We start from the raw sequence: 16636 nt of genomic DNA on the forward strand, positions 1-16636 counted from the left end.
CATGCAGATACAGCAGGTAGTGAAGAAGGCTAATAGCATGCTGGCCTTCATAACAAGAGGGATTGAGTATAGAAGCAAAGAGGTTCTTCTTTTGGGCGGCACGGTGGCACAGTGGTTAGCACTGCTGCCTCACAGCGCCAGAGACCCGGTTTCAATTCCCGCCTCAGGCGACTCTCTGTGTGGAGTTTGTACATTCTCCCCGTGACTGCGTGGGTTTCCTCCAGGTGCTCCAGTTTCCTCCCACAGTCCAAAGATGTGCAGGTCAGGTGAACTGGCCATGCTAAATTGCCCATAGTGTTAGGTAATGGGTAAATATAGGGGTATGGGTGGGTTGCGCTTCGGCGGGTTGGTGTGGACTTGTTGGGCGGAAGGACCTGTTTCCACACTGTAATGTAATGTAATCTAATCTAATGTAATCTAATCTAAAAAGCTGTACAGGGCCCTGGTGAGACCACACCTGGAGTATTGTGTGCAGTTCTGGTCTCCAAATTTGAGGAAAGACATTCTGGCTATTGAGGGAGTGCAGCGTAGGTTCACGAGGTCAATTCCTGGAATGGCGGGATTACCTTACACTGAAAGACTGGAGCGATTGGGCTTGTATACCCTTGAGTTTAGAAGACTGAGAGGGGATCTGATTGAGACATGTAAGATTATTAAAGGATTGGACACTCTGGAGGCAGGAAACATGTTTCCGCTGATGGGAGAGTGCCGAACCAGAGGACACAGCTTAGAAATACGGGGTAGACCAGTTAGGACAGAGATGAGGAGAAACTTCTTCACCCAGAGAGTGGTGGCTGTGTGGAATGCTCTGCCCAGAGGGCAGTGGAGGCCAAGTCTCTGGATTCATTTAAGAAAGAGTTGGATAGAGCTCTCAAAGATTGTGGAATCAAGAGTTATGGAGATAAGGCAGGAACAGGATACTGATTAAGGATGATCAGCCATGATCATATGGAATAGTGGTGCAGGCTCGAAGGACAGAATGGCCTACTCCTGCACGTATTGTCTATTGTCTCTCAACCAATTTTGGATCCAACAAGACCTTTGTATTTGATTCCATGGGCTCTTAATTTGAAGTCCAGTTTACCATCAAGAGCATTGCTAAATTCCATGTAAGCCACATCAAATATATTGCCCTCTTCAGCAATTTAATTACCCCCTCCAAAGGTTTGATCAAATATGTCAAACACTATAACAAATCCATGCTTACTTCCTGACTAACCCATGTCTCTCCAGAATTCTTTCTAAAAACTTCCCCATCACTGAGGTTAGACTGATGAAAGATTTTGGTAGAAAGTACATATGTACAAATGAAAAGTACTACTGGAAAAGGTGTGCAGGGGCATCGGAGTTGGGACATAATGTTGAGGTTGTGCAGGACGTTGGTGAGGCCTCTTTTGGAATACGGTGTCCAGTTCTGGTCTCCCTGTTATACGAAGGATATTACTAAGCTGGAGAGATTTCAGAAGAGACTTACCAGGATGTTGCCGCGAATGGAAGATTTGAGTTATCAGGAGAGGCTGGGACTTTTTTCATTGGAATGTAGGAGGTTGAGAAGTGATCTTATAGAGGTTTATAAAATAATGACGGGTATAGATTAGGTGAATAGCAGGTGTTTTTTCCAAGGGTGGGGAACTTCCAGACTAGGGGCATACTTTTAAACTGAGAGGAGAAAGATTTAAAAAAGATACGGGGCAATTTTTTTTGTCACAAAGAGGGTGGTTTATGTGTGAAATGAATTTCTAGGGAAAGTGGTGGTTGTGGGTACTGTTACAATGTCTAAAAGACATTTAGATCAGCATCATAGAAACCCTGCAGTGTGGAAGCAGGCAATTTGGATTGGCATCCCACCCAGACCCACCCCCTACTCTATCCCTGTAACTGGATTGGTTGGACCGAAGGTTCTGTTTCCGCGCTGTATGACCATATGACTCTGAGAGTAGAGAGAGTTGGTGTATGTGTGCAGGACAAGCAGAGAGAACAGTTGATAAAGCACATAATATGCAGATTTATTTGTAGGGCACATCGTACAAGAGCAAAGAGAGAAAGCTGAGAGGAAATATGATACAAGTTTTCAAAATCATGAGGGGTCTGGATAGAAAGGAAAGGGAGAAAACGTTCCCAGTTGTAAAATGTTTGAGAATAAGAGGGCACAGATTTAAATTAATTTACATAAAAATAAATGCGATGTGAGAAAAAACCTTTTCCACTGAGTGAGTAGTTAGGGTCTGAAATGCTCTGTGTGAAAGTGTGGTGGAAGTTGTGCAGTTGAGGTATTACAAGAAAGCATTAGCTGACTAGTTGAACAGAAACACTGTACAGAATTAGTTAGAAAGGGGTGAATGGCCTTCTTCCGCACAGAAGCAATTCTGATTCTGTGAACTGCTCTCTCAGCTTGCCTTACCACTTTCAATGATTTATGCACATATACATCCATGTTCCTTCACCCGACAGCCCCGTCAAAGTTGGACCATCCATTTTGCACAGTTTCTCCACATTCTGCCTACCAAAATACCTTTTGGAAATACTCTACATCAACAACATTATTCCTCATCAATTCTAAAACTTAGCAAAAAAAAAACATTAATTAGAGCACATTTGCCAAGTGACTATTAGTTTTGTCCTGGATTAGATTATCATTTCTAAAAGCATCCCCAGTAGTAAGGTTAAATTGACTAGCCTGTAATTTCTGGGTTTATCTTTCCAAGGCTGTAATGTTTGCAATTCTCCAGTTTCCTGTCACCATCCCAGAGTCTAAGGAAAACTGGAAAATCATGACCAGCACTTCCACAATTTCTACACTCACTTTCCATGGTGACCTTGGAGCATATCTCATCTTACCCTGATGTCTTATCAATCGTAAGTACAGACAGTCTATCAAATACCGTCTCCTTATCGACTTTATACCCTTCAAGTGTTTGAATTCCTTTTTCTTTATCAGTACACTATCAGTACACCTCACAGTGCCAGGGACCCTGGTTCGATTCCGGCCTTGGGCAAATTTCTGTGTGGAGTTTGCACATTCTCCCAATGTCTGCGTGGGTTTCCTCCGGCTACTCTGGTTTCCTCCCATAGTCCAAAGATGTGCAGGTTAGGTGAAGTGGCCATGCTAAGTTGCCCATAGTGTTGGGTGCAATAGGCAGGGGTAAATGTGGGGAAATGAGTTTGGGTGGGTTATTCTTCAGAGGGTCGGTGTGGACTTGTTAGGTCAAAGGGCCTGTTTCCAAGCTGTAGGGAATCTAATCATCTTCCTTGGTAAGGACAGATGCAAAGTAATAATTGGGTACTTTAGAAATGCCTCCTACCTCCATGTATAATTATCTTTTCACTAGTTACCCCTTTTGCTACTTGTTTACTGTTAATGTGCTGACAGAAGAATTTCGCATTTCTTTTTATGTTAGCTTCTCATACCCTCTCTTTACTTCATTTTTCAACTTGTCAATGAATGTTTTATGTTTGACTTGGATGTCAATCATATTATCCACCTGATATGAACATTCTTTTGCTTTTCATCTTAATTCTATATCTCCTTTGTCATCCACGGAGCTCTGGATTTATTTACACTGGCATGAAGGGAAGAGTACCTTGACTGTAGCTGAAAATGTGTTGCTGGAAAAGCGCAGCAAGTCAGGCAGCATCCAAGGAGCAGGAGAATCGACATTTCAGGCATGAGCCCTTCTTCAGGAATGAGGAAGGTGTGCCAAGCAGGCTAAGATAAAAGGTAGGGAGGAGGGACTTGGGAGAGGGGCGTTGGAACTGCGATAGGTGGAAGGAGGTTAAGGTGAGGGTAATAGGCCGGAGTGGGGGTGGGGACGGAGAGGTCAGGAAGAAAATTGCAGGTTAGGAAGGTGGTGCTGAGTTCGAGGGTTGGGACTGAGACAAGGTGGGGGGAGGGGAAATGAGGAAACTGGAGAAATCTGAGTTCATCCCTTGTGGTTGGAGGGTTCCTAGGCGGAAGATGAGGCGCTCTTCCTCCAGCCGTTGTGTTGCTATGGTCTGGCGATGGAGGAGTCCAAGGACCTGCATGTCCTTGATGGAGTGGGAGGGGGAGTTGAAGTGTTGAGCCATGGGGTGGTTAGGTTGGTTGATCCGGGTGTCCCAGAAGTGTTCTCTGAAACATTCCGCAAGTAAGCGGCCCTCCCACTCCACCAAGGACAGGCAGGTCCTTGGACTCCTCCATCACCAGACCATAGCAACACGACGGCTGAAGGAAGAGTGCCTCATCTTCTGCCTGGGAACCCTCCAACCACAAGGGATGAACTCAGATTTCTCCAGTTTCCTCATTTCCCCCCCCCCCCATCTTGTCTCAGTCACAACCCTCGAACTCAGCACCACTTTTCTAACCTGCAATCTTCTTCCTGACCGCTCCGCCCCCACCCCCACTCCGACCTATCACCCTCACCTTAACCTCCTTCCACCTATCGCATTTCCAACGCCCCTCCCCCAAGTCCCTCCTCCCTACCTTTTATCTTAGCCTGCTTGGCACACTTTCCTAATTCCTGAAGAAGGGCTCATGCCCGAAACATCGATTCTCCTGCTCCTTGGATGCTGCCTGACCTGCTGCGCTTTTCCAGCAACACATTTTCAGCTCTGATCTCCAGCATCTGCAGTCCTCACTTTCTCCTACCTTGACTGTAGCCAAGTTCTCTCTTCTTTCCAAACCGATTAATTTTTTTCTGCTAATTTTTGATTTTATTTATCTGGCAGGGAACCATTCTTACCCCAACTGAATGTGGCTTTCCTCTAGTTAATTAATTTTATAATTGTTACATGCACTTTTCCAAAACCAACCTATACCTTAAGATAGAATAAATACTATCCCCTAAATATTCCCCCACTAACAAGAGGTTTATTTTAACCAACCTCATTGGCAAGAACCAGGTACAGTAATGATGTAGGATCCCAATTCAGGCTGCAGTTCAAATCTGTGACTCTTTAGTTCAGGACTTCAGCAATCTAGTGTTAAGTATACTGTTTCTCTCCAAATTAACAGTGTTTTAACGGTTTTAATTACTTATATAACTCACATACTTTGCATTTCTGTCAAAGGTTCCTTTGCCACAAGCTTTATGTTGTTGAGAGCGTTGTCAAGTGAAATTGTTCCTCAGTCTTCATGGTTTACGTTCACTCATCAGAAATTAATTACAAGTAGCAATGATTGAATTAACTTCCAATTTTAGCTGGATTATGTTGATTAATCCAACTTCGCAGTTTCAGAACCTTTTTCTCAAGATTCTGACTTTGAAGCATCTTCTTGCAGCTTGTCAGTATAACAATGAAATGCACTACATTTAAAGAGTTATTTTTTCACTCATTCACGTAATTTTGCCATTGCTGGCCGCAGCATTTATTGCTCATGCCTCGTTGCTCTTGACAAGGTGGTGGTTCATTGCCTTCTTGAACTGCTGCAGTCCACATGTTGTAGGTTGACCCTCAATGTCCTAAGGGAAGGAATTTCATGATTTTGACCCAGCAACAGTGAAGGAATGGCAATATGTTTCCAAGTCAGGTTGGTGAGTGTCTTGGAGAGGAACTTGAAAGTGTTCCTGCACATCTGCTACCCTTGTTCTTCGAGATGAAAGTGGTCATGGATTTGGAAAATGCTATCAAAGGATTTTTGATGAACTTCTGTAATGAATCTTGTAGATAGTATATATTGCTGCTACTGAGCATCGGTGTTGGAGGGAGTGGATGCTATTGAATGTGGTGGTAATTAAGTGGGCTGCTTTGTCCTGGATGGTGTTGAGCTTTTTGAGTGTTGTTGGATCTGTATCCATCCAGGGAAGTGGGGAGTATTCTATCACACTCCTGACTTGTGCTTTGTAAGTAGTGGACAGCTTTGCAGAGTCAGGAGATGAGTTACTCGCGACAGAATTCCTCACCTCTGACCTACTCTTGTAGCCAAGGTGAATATGTGACAAGTCCAGTTGAGTTTCTTGTCAATGGTAACCCCGAGGATGTTGACAGTGGGGGTTTCAGCAATGGTAACACTGTTAAATAAGAAGGGATGGTGGTTAGATTGCCTCTTATTGGAAGTGGTCATAGCCTGCAATTTGTGTGGTGGAAATATTACTTGCCACTTGACAGCCTAAGCCTGGATATTGCTTTAACCTTACTGTATTTAAACATGGCTGCTTCAGTACCTGAGGAGTGACGAATGGTGCACAACATTGTTCACCATTTCATCACTTCTAATCTTACAATGGAGGGAAGGTCATTGATGAAGTAGCCGAAGATAATTAGGCCTGGGATACTACAAGAGGAACCCTGCAGAGATGTCCAGGAGCTGAGGTGACTGATCTTCAACAACCATATTCCTCTGTGGATGTAGGTTTGCTCGCTGAGCTGGAAGGTTCATTTCCAGATGTTTCGTCACCCTACTAGGTAACATCTTCAGTGAGCCTCAGGTGAAGCAGTGTACATGATTCCTGCTTTCTATTTATATGTTTGGTTTTCTTTGGGTTGGTGATATCATTTCCCATGGCGATGTCATTTCCTGTTCTTTTTCTCAGGGGGTGGTAGATGGGGTCTAACTCAATGTGTTTGTGATAGAGTTCCGGTTGGAATGCCATGTTTCTAGGAATTCTCGTGCATGTCTCTGTTTGGCTTGTCCTAAGATGGAAGTGTTGGCCTCGAAGTGGTGTCCTTCGTATGTAATTATGTGGTTATCTGTACGTACTGATACTAGTGAGAGAGGGTCATGTCGTTTTGTGGCTAGTTAGTGTTCATATATCCTGGTGGCTAGTTTTCTGCCTGGTTGTCACAGTTCTTGCACGGTATTTTGAAAATGACATTAGTTTTGCTTGTTGTCTGTATAGGGTATTTCAAGTTCATTAGCTGCTGTTTTAGTGGGTTGGTGGGTTTGTGGGCTACCATGATGCCAAGGGATTTGAGTAGTCTGGCAGTCATTTCCAAGATGTCTTTGATGTAGGGGAGATTGGCTAGGGTTTCTGGATGTGTTTTGTCTGCTTGTTTCAATTTATTGCTGAGAAATCAGCGGACTGTGTTCGTTGGGTATCCATTCTTTTTGAATACACGGTATATGTGATTTTCCTCTGCTCTGCATAGTTCCTCTGTGCTGCAGTGTGTGTTGGCTCACTGAAATAATGTTCTGATGCAGCTTCGTTTGTGGATGTTGGGATGATTGCTTCTGTAGTTCAATATTTGGTCCGTTTGTGTTGTTTTCCAGTAGATGCTGGTTTGAAGTTGTCCATTGGATGTTTGCTTTACTGTGACATCTAGGAATGACAGTTTGTTGTTGTTTTCCTCCTCTTTAGTGAATTTTATGCCAGTAAGGGTATTATTGGTCTTGAAGGTTTCCTCTAATTTGAGTCATTTAGTGATGACAAAGGTAGCGGACCCAAAGTTGGGTTGGATGGTTGGCAGAGCTCTTTGTTTGAGTCTCTGCATTACTGCCTCTGCTAAGAACCCTGGTATCAGAGATCACATGGGTGTTCTGTTGATTTGTCTGTAGGCTTTGTTGTTGAAGGTGAAATGTGTGGTAAGGCATAGGTCCACTAGCTTGACGATATAGTCCATGCTGATGAAGTTAGTGGTGTTTGGTGTATGTGTCTTTGGGTCTTCTAATAGTTTAGTCTGTGTTTCCTTGGCCAGGTTAATGTTACATCAAAAGAGACCATTATTTCATCCTCTTCTATCTTAGTGTCTTTGATAGTCTTCAGGAATTCTTGGGTGGAATGGATGAAATGGCATCAGTCTTCTACTAAGTATTTTAGTCTTTGTGTAGTTCCTTGGCTAATCTGTAAGTTGGTGTTCCAGGTAGCAAGACTATGGGTCTGAGGGGGGCTCCTGGTTTGTGAATTTTGGGTAATCCGTAGATACGTGGTGTATTGGATCCAACAAGGAGCTACACCAAAGACTAAAATACTTAGTAGAAGACTCATGCCATTCCATCCATTCCACCTAAGAATCCGTGAAGACCAAAGACATTAAGATGGAAGAGGATGAAATAATGGTCTCCTTTGGTGTAACGTTAACCTGGCCAAGGAAACACAGACTAAACTATTAGAAGACCCAAAGACACATTCACCAAACACCACTAACTTCATCAACAAGGACAGTATTGTCAAGCTACTGGACCTATGCCTTACCACACACTTCACCTTCAACAAAAAAACCTACAGACAAACCAAAGGACTACCCATGGGATCGCCAATATCATGGTTCTTAGCAGAGGCAGTAATGCAGAGACTCAAACAAAGAGCTCTGCCAACCATCCAACCCAAACTTTGGGTCCACCACGTGGAGGACACCATTGTCATCACTAAACAACACAAATTAGGGGAAATCTTCAAGACCATCAATAATACCCTTATTCACATAAAATTCACTAAAGAGGAGGAAAACAACAACAAACTGTCATTCCTATATGTCACAGTAGAGCAAACAGCCAATGAGCAACTTCAAACTAGCATCTACAGGAAAACAACACATACGAACCAAATATTGAACTACAGAAGGATTCAACCCAACATCCAAGAAGCTGCATCAGAACATTATTTCAATTAGCCAACACACACTGCAGCATAGAGGAACTATGTAGAGCAGAGTAAAATCACCTATACAGTGTATTCAAAAAGAATGGGTACCCAATGAACACAATCTGCCGATTTTCTCAGCAACAAACCCAAACAAGCAGTCAAAACACATCCAGAACCCCTACATCAAAGACATCTCGGCAATGACTGCCAAACTACTCAGACCCCTTGGCATCATGGTAGCCCACAAACCCACCAACACACTAAAACAGCAGCTAATGAACTTGAAATACCCTATACAGACAAGCAAAACTAATGTCAAGATACCGTGCAAGAACTGTAACAAAAACTACATTGGACAAACAGGCAGAAAACTAGCCACCAGGATACATGAATGACATGACCCTCTCTCACTAGTATCATTACACACAGATAAAGAAGGACACCACTTCGACGAGGCCAAAGCTTCCATCTTAGGACAAGCCAAACAGAGACACGCACGAGAATTCCTAGAAGCATGGCATTCCAACCGGAACTCTATCAACAAACGCATCGAGTTAGATCCATCTACCACCCCGAGAAAAAGAACAGGAAATGACATCACCACAGGAAATAACATCACCAACCCAAAGAAACCCAAACATATAAATAGAAAGCAGGAATCATGTATACTGCTTTGCCTGAGGCCCACTGAAGATGTTACCCAGTAGGGTGACAAAATGTCTGGAAATGAATCTCCCAGCTCAGCGAGCAAACCTACATCCAGAACCTCAACCTGAGTTACAAATCTTCTCAAAACTTGCAAATATTCCTATGTGTCAGTTATGACTCCAAAAGGTGGGGGTTTGCCCAAAATCCATTGATTTAGTTTTACTGGAGCTCTTTGATACCATACTCATACTCCATCTTAATGACAAGTGCTGTCACTATCACTTCACATCTGGAAAAGGCTGTAATGAGGTCAGGAGCTGAGTGGCCCTGATGGAACCCAAACTGGGCTTCACTGGGCGGGTTATTGCTGAGCTGAAGCTGCTTGATAGCACAGTTAATGACACCGTGCATCACTTTACTGATGATTGAGATTGATTGATGGAGTAATAATTGGCTGGGCTGGATTTATCATGCCCTTTGTGTGCAGGACACACCTGGGCAATTTTTCTCATTGTCAGGTTGTAACTGTTTTGGAACAGTACTTTTGTAGCTCAGTTTTCACAACAGTAACATCTTTAAAAACATAAGGGAACTATGAAAACAAAACAAATAGAATGGAACTGTAAATAAGAAATTACTCTAAGTTAAACAGGTTAACATATCCATAAAGTAGTTGAGGGGGACTTAATGTAAACTTTGGCATGGATTCATTGAAGGGGAAATTTGTTAATGTAATAACAGGAAGGAGTAAAAGACTTGGTGATAGGGTGAGATGAAATGCAGTGGGCGAAGCTTATATGGAGCATAAACAGTTAATGGTCTGTTTCTGACCTGTAAATTCTGCATAATTATAAGTATAAGCATGTTAAGCATTTGTACAGAAACACTAGTTGTAACATAGCCTTGTGAAAAAAAAGTGAAATTTATAGATCATAGCCCGGGAAGTATTTTATTTAATGTATCTTTCTTAGTGCTTGTGTTGGAATAATTTAAACACTCGGTACTGTTTTCCTCTTTTTCAAGAAATTGTAGGGGCGAGCATATTAGCCAAATGATTAACACAACCTCCTAAACCTCACCCACTCATTCAGAGCTGACAGGCCAGCTCAGGTGATTTTTTTTCAGCCTATCAAAGGCCTCAGCACTGGCACCCCAGGTTGCCACAAGCAGTTAGTCAATCAGAGCTTCTGGGCCTGAGAGACTGACAGTTGAGGCTTACTCTATGGTGGGTGCAGTATCAACGAAGGTAAATAATCTTTATCTTCTTGGCATGGGTAGGCATCAGGAAGAGGGAGTGTTAGTGGGTCAGAGGCAAGACTCAATGTGTGGCTTTCAAAGACCACCCTTTGCCCCTCATCCGTACCTCTGATTACCCTGATCCAACAAGCAGGCCACACTTGTGTTCTAGCTGCAAAATTGGTCACTTAAGAACTTTAATTGATGGCAAGTCAGTAAAGTCCCTTTTGGATCATCTTGCTCAAAACATATTCGGTGTCTCCAGGACCACCTCATCTATTATTTGCCCTTCTCAGCACCTACAGGGATGGGGAAAATTCTGCCCTACGTTTGTGAATGTGTAATTGACCATTTCCTTCAATGTTGTTCATTTATTTCATCCTTTATTATTCTTGGTACTTTCCGCACATCTCTTGCTATGTACCTCTGCATGATGTGGAAATAACTATTCCAGATTAGAACAGTAACAATATTGCACTTTTAAAATGTCCATACATTCTAGCATTTTTCACATGTATTAGAAATTACTATTGGCAATGTATTAAACTGGACCATGCTTATATCGAATTCTTCACTACTAATAACTTTTATATTTCTCATCCAGAATCTAATATAAATGCAGATAATTTACATCGTGTTAATATATATCACAGAGTGAGATTTATCTGTTCTTGTATCAAATATTCCCCACAGAAATTCACCACCAGATGATCATAGCTATCCACAATATTAGTACTAAGATTGAGAGAGTGGTGAAGGGAGTGAACTATCAGCTTCTAATCACGTTGTGTACAGCTCGACTTATGAATGGTTTTCTCATTATAGGATTGTTTTCCGCCAATGTGCTAAAGAACAACTTAGGTCAAACAACCAGCCTTGTTTTCACATCATAGTTGTTGCAAGAGATGTCTAAAACCTTTTTTTTCCATAAGAAACATTGTTATTCTCATAACAGAATACAGTTGTCAGCCATTCTAACAATTAATACTTCCAGACAGATGGACTTTGCGAACAGATTTGAATAAAATGATATTGATTCTGCTGTTTCAATTCATGTTACCTTCCAGTCAGTTCTGCCAAATGCACTTTCCCAGCTTCCTTCACTCCTGTGTTGCTGCCTGCATTAGGCAGATTTCCTTTTCTTTTCAGGAGAGAAAGGCCAATTGTTTGAGGAGCTGCTTCCTTACTGCTTTCCACAACAATGAGTCAAACACTGAGGCACAATTGAATCAGTCAGAAGCAGTTCTGTTTTCATGATGCCACATATCATAATTAAAAACAGTGGAATGGCTCAAGTGCTCTTTCAGAAAGATGGCACGTACACTAGAGTGTGGTAGACTTTTACAGCACCAGAGAAACATTCAGGCGTGAATTAACAAAGGCAATTGGAATGATCTCAAGCTCTCTGCATTAACCCTCTGCATGCAGTCCATTCCTCTTAATAGTGACTGAGATTTCCCAACACCAATTTCTCAAATTAGTTGACGGGCAAACTGTTCTTATCAGAATTTATCTTAATTAGAAATTTCCTTTATATCTACCATTGCCACAGTAACACGCATTACTAAAAATGAGAAAAGATCATCAGATCTGCTTCATTCAGTCATGATGTATCAACAAACACTGATCCGCTCCCTAAATGCTGTTGGCGGAGTCACAGTCAAGTCTCTTTGCTACTAGGAAAGTTTTACTGTTATTTTGGCTGGACTACTAAATAAGAGTGCTTAATATTATTGCCACATTGTTCTATAATCAGACTTACAGCAGATTTTTCAGAATGCACTACAAATTTCTGAATATTGCTTAAAAAAATGAAGTAAATATATAACAGGTGATTGTTTTCAGACAAATAGAATACAATCAGCTGTGCAATTTATATATACAGTATACATATATATAGATATACACACACCTATTGAATAATGTGAAGTCTATTTGTGTGGAATAGTCATAGCCAGAAAACACAGCCCATGCAGTCCATCTTGTAAAAGCAAACAAACTTACTATCTGTATTCCTCATTTTTAAGTGATTATTTTAGAAACAGTTTTGAATGAATTGCCACACTGAACAGAAGAATGCTGAAACATTCTGGAATACTCATAGTGTCCATTGTTGTTAATTCACTGCCTCCTGAAAATCCTAATAATGCTCTCTGATGAAGATACTGCTGTTGATTATTTGATACAAAAATGAGGAAAACTCAAAAGTAGTCAGAAAAAAATTGAAGTCTGCAGAAATTAATCAGGGTTATTTGTAATTGTAATTTTAAGTAACTACTTCAGAAAACTGCTGAATAAGCAGAATCATATATAAACACAATTCAAAGTATTTACCATGCATGAGTACTCTACCTACATGATATACGTATTTACTAGGTTGATGCTAAATCAGAAAATATTTTCAGCAGTTGGAAAAAAAAGGACCACAACACACGGGTTAGACTAACAACAGAATTGAATTGACAAAGTCTATTTAATTATAAAGTACATGTGAACATGTTGTGCAATAGGGAACAATGCATGGCAATTTATAAAGTTATTATTTAATATTCAGGTTCACTCGCCATAACTCAATGTGAGTGGAATACTCTTAACTGGTATTGTTTAAATGGGAAGGAAAGCAAGTTTGGAATACTGAATGACCGACAGAGAGAGTAAGAATGTGTGACAACACAAAGCCAAGCGAACAGGGCATTCGAGAGCATGGACAATGACAAACTGCAGTTGCAATCTGTTTTATGGTTCTCCCATGCAGTTAAAGGAATGTAAGCACATTATGTACTACTGTTTGACAACGAACAGCACACAGTAAATTTTCTTAGATATAAACAATCACTTGTTCTAGGCTTTCTAATTAGCTTCTGGTTTAACAGTTCTTATCCTTTGAAGCATAAGCACTGCATATATTCTAAAGTATGATCAGCTTTCTCCCCTTTCCATCCATGTTTCAGCATTTTTTTCTGTGCTGATTAAGAATGATTCATTACCATGTTAGATTAAACTTCTTTTTCTAGGGAAGAAAATTGGTTTCTAAGGTTTCATTTATATCCTCTGTCAAAAATCAGTCTTTATTGTCAAGTTTATTTCATAGCCCTGGGACTCAGTCTATCGTCCTTCCCCCAGATTCTATGGAAACAGTTGCTACGACAATGATGAGTGGTCATCTAATTGGGGTTAAAACTCAATGTTGTTGCTGCATCTGAGGTGTGAAGAATTTATTTGATGCAATTTTTAATGTGTAAGACAGCCAAAACATTCTTGTTCCTTTCTTTGTTATTGCAGCTGTTCAAGCCCACATCTTGAAGGCAGAGAAGGCTGGTGAATGGTGGAAGTTTACAGTGAATATCATATCAGTCTACAAACAAGGGGTGAAACGGATACGGCGTGGAGATCAATTCCTCTGGGTCCGCTCAAAGGATGTAGCTTGCAAATGCCCAAAAATAAAAACAGGGAAGAAGTATCTCCTCCTGGGGAATGATGAGGACTCTCCTGACCAGAATGGGGTTGTAGCAAACAAAACCAGCTTGGTGATACAATGGAGGGACACGTGGGCAAGGAGACTGCGAAAGTTCCAACAGAGGGAGAAGAAAGGCAAGTGCAAGAAGGCATAAACAGAGACTGTGCTGCTTGGTTGTGAGCAGGAACCGATGTTAGGATAAAATTAGGAACTTGTGAAGGAACTCATCTAGCAGTTTGGGATTTTGGAATTGCCAAGTTTGCACCTAATGCTGATTTCAAATTAAAAAATAAACAAGATACAAATAAAGATGGACTACACTTTACATTAAAGCTCACTGTCTGAAATGATGAATATTTGTTTCATAACCAAAATCCTTTCATAGTTGCTCTTCTTTGCAAATAGTAGTACGAGTTTTGTTAAAGGGGCACTACATTTCAAACGGATGATTGATATTGGACAATTGCTGGGATTCATGCCAAGACTGGTTTGATCCCAACTTAAGCTGTCAACTTTTTATTTGTGTAGTTAAGCCACAACGTTTCATTTGCAATCTTCTTTCCCCTCCCAGTTTATATCTGGCACAATATTAAATGCTAGATTGTAATCAGATTTGCCAAGACCTGCAACCTTTGGCAACCAATGTAAAGATTATATTCCTTATTACAATATTTTCAGAGGCAGAAAAAAAAATACTTAAAAAGCATTCAAAGTGTCAAGGAAACATCTTGTTTGATTTCACTTCATGTTGACATTCATCTCACACTTATTAAGTTTGCTGGTGTTTTCTTAGTTCTGGGTTAATGATTGCACCCTTTACTATAGAGGATAGAAAATTCTGCTCCCTAAAGCATATGCCTCTCTGATATATTCTCCAGCCTTGGTGTATACCTATTTTACAGATGAAACGTGAATTCATTCACTCACGACCTATAAAAATACTGTCAGCAAAACAGCCTCAAATCAATTTAGTGGTTAAAGGTAAGCCTTAAGTGGAAAAAAAACCTTTTCAGTATAAAATTACTGAAATAAAGCTATATTTTCTTTTCAAATGAATTCTGTTACAGGTTCACAGAATCACTGCTCAAGAACAGAAAAAAAAGGAAAATCACTGACACTTGGTTCTTGTATCCCTCTAAAATGTTAACATATAGTCAAATTCATTAAAATTTCTATTTGTATAATTAGTACTTTATTAAAAGGCCTTGAATAGTTTTGGAAGTATTCTCAACTGGAAATATAACTTTTTTGATAAAACTACATCTCGAGGATGTTCCCTATTCCTCTTCCCACATCCGACAGGCCTGTTGGTTCAGATTCATCACCTACACAGTAAACTTCACACCTACATATTTTTGTAACTGTGTAGATGATTACAGGCAATGATTTACTGCTTGTTCCAGTGACCAGTTTCAGTTCCATTGGGGCAAGGTGACATCTCAACCTTGCTGATCAGTATCTCCATCAAGCAACCAACTCAGGTCGCACAAATGACCCTTGCCTTTGCTGTGACCCTGTTAACAAGTGTGCACAGCTCATTCTGTAATCAATCACAGCAGCAGACTAAAAAATATAAAGTAGAAGAAACTAACATTAAAACAGTCATACGTTACCACTTTAAGACGCTGCATAAAATTGATTTCTTAGTCTAAAAGTAAGAGGTACTCAAGAAGTGAATGAGTTTTGTAACAGGGTAAACACCATCAAGGTACCTCAGTTAGCATATGTGACTATAAGACTGACATAATTGGAAGTGTGTTTATATTGATGTAATGTAGTTCTGGATAAAGACTTTTATATCAGTTCAGCCATTCTCCAGCTAACTTAGACTTTATTATGACTCTTTCCCCTGTTACACAGACCTGTCGGGCTCTGCTTTTACCTGTTAATAAGTTGAACTGTAAATGTTGTTTAGTTATGGTCATTGCATAGTTTGCAATGTCTTCCTACAATGCATACTAATATATTATCATTATTATATATGAATATATTTAATTACACATAAAAAATTGTGCATTTTTTTGGTTGTTAGATGGCTGTAATTGAACCAGATGTGAACATGTACTATAACTGCTGAACACCCACACGTGATAGAATTAAATTCAGAATTCAGTTGAATAAAGTCCTGTAAACAATACCACATAGTATTTGGTGTGGATTATTCTCAATGTGAATTTTGGACAAAAGATGCAAATGGCACTGAAAAAAAATGAAATTAATGGAATCCTCTGAGCAAGAGCACATTCTACAAAATCCAGATCTTTTTAAAGGTGAAAATCCTCTCTGCATCTATGTTCGTAGGACAAATGATACTACAGACAGCGTTAAACAGCAGTGATACTTGAAAAGGTTCAGACGACATCAAAGACAAAAGGGTGCAGGTTGAGCAATTCATGAATACTATCTGAACCCAATGTTGTTCTGTTGTCGTACAATACATCCCTTTTATGAAGTATTACTCTTCATAAAGGACAGTACTTGCAAAGCTTTGAGAAATGCTTTTTTCCCATAAAATTTAGATGAAACTCGAGCACTGCATTTACAATAACATTACCAAGGTCAAAAATAAAATATTATTACCCTTTAAGGATATGAAAACATTAACCAGAAGTAACTTATTTGCTTAGAATAGACACAATCGATTTAGTGGAGAGATACAAAGAGCTTTGCCCTATGGTCACTGCTTTTAAAACTAGATATCTAATCTTGCTATTTATCAATGATAGGATGAGTAGGACATGATATATTTAGATTAAAGGATGATGGGGGTAAGTTAATTGGCTGTGCTGTAACAAAG

General features: G+C 40.3%; 1 protein-coding gene across 2 annotated transcripts in view; it reads left to right on the forward strand.

Annotated features, from left to right (window-relative positions):
• ntn1a (netrin 1a) overlaps positions 1-15979 on the forward strand; it is a 214240-nt gene extending 198261 nt beyond the window's left edge. For both annotated transcript variants that reach the window (XM_043714648.2, XM_043714647.2), the window contains one exon: positions 13665-15979. In XM_043714648.2, the coding sequence (XP_043570583.1) occupies positions 13665-13993 (329 nt within the window). In that variant the 3' untranslated portion in view covers positions 13994-15979. The remainder of the gene's footprint in view (positions 1-13664) is intronic.
• The last annotated feature ends 657 nt before the right edge of the window (positions 15980-16636 follow it).

This window comes from Chiloscyllium plagiosum, unplaced genomic scaffold, assembly GCF_037043375.1.
Source record: "Chiloscyllium plagiosum isolate Xiang-an unplaced genomic scaffold, Cpla_swu_hap1 HiC_scaffold_25, whole genome shotgun sequence".
NCBI classification, from domain to species: Eukaryota; Metazoa; Chordata; class Chondrichthyes; order Orectolobiformes; family Hemiscylliidae; genus Chiloscyllium; species Chiloscyllium plagiosum.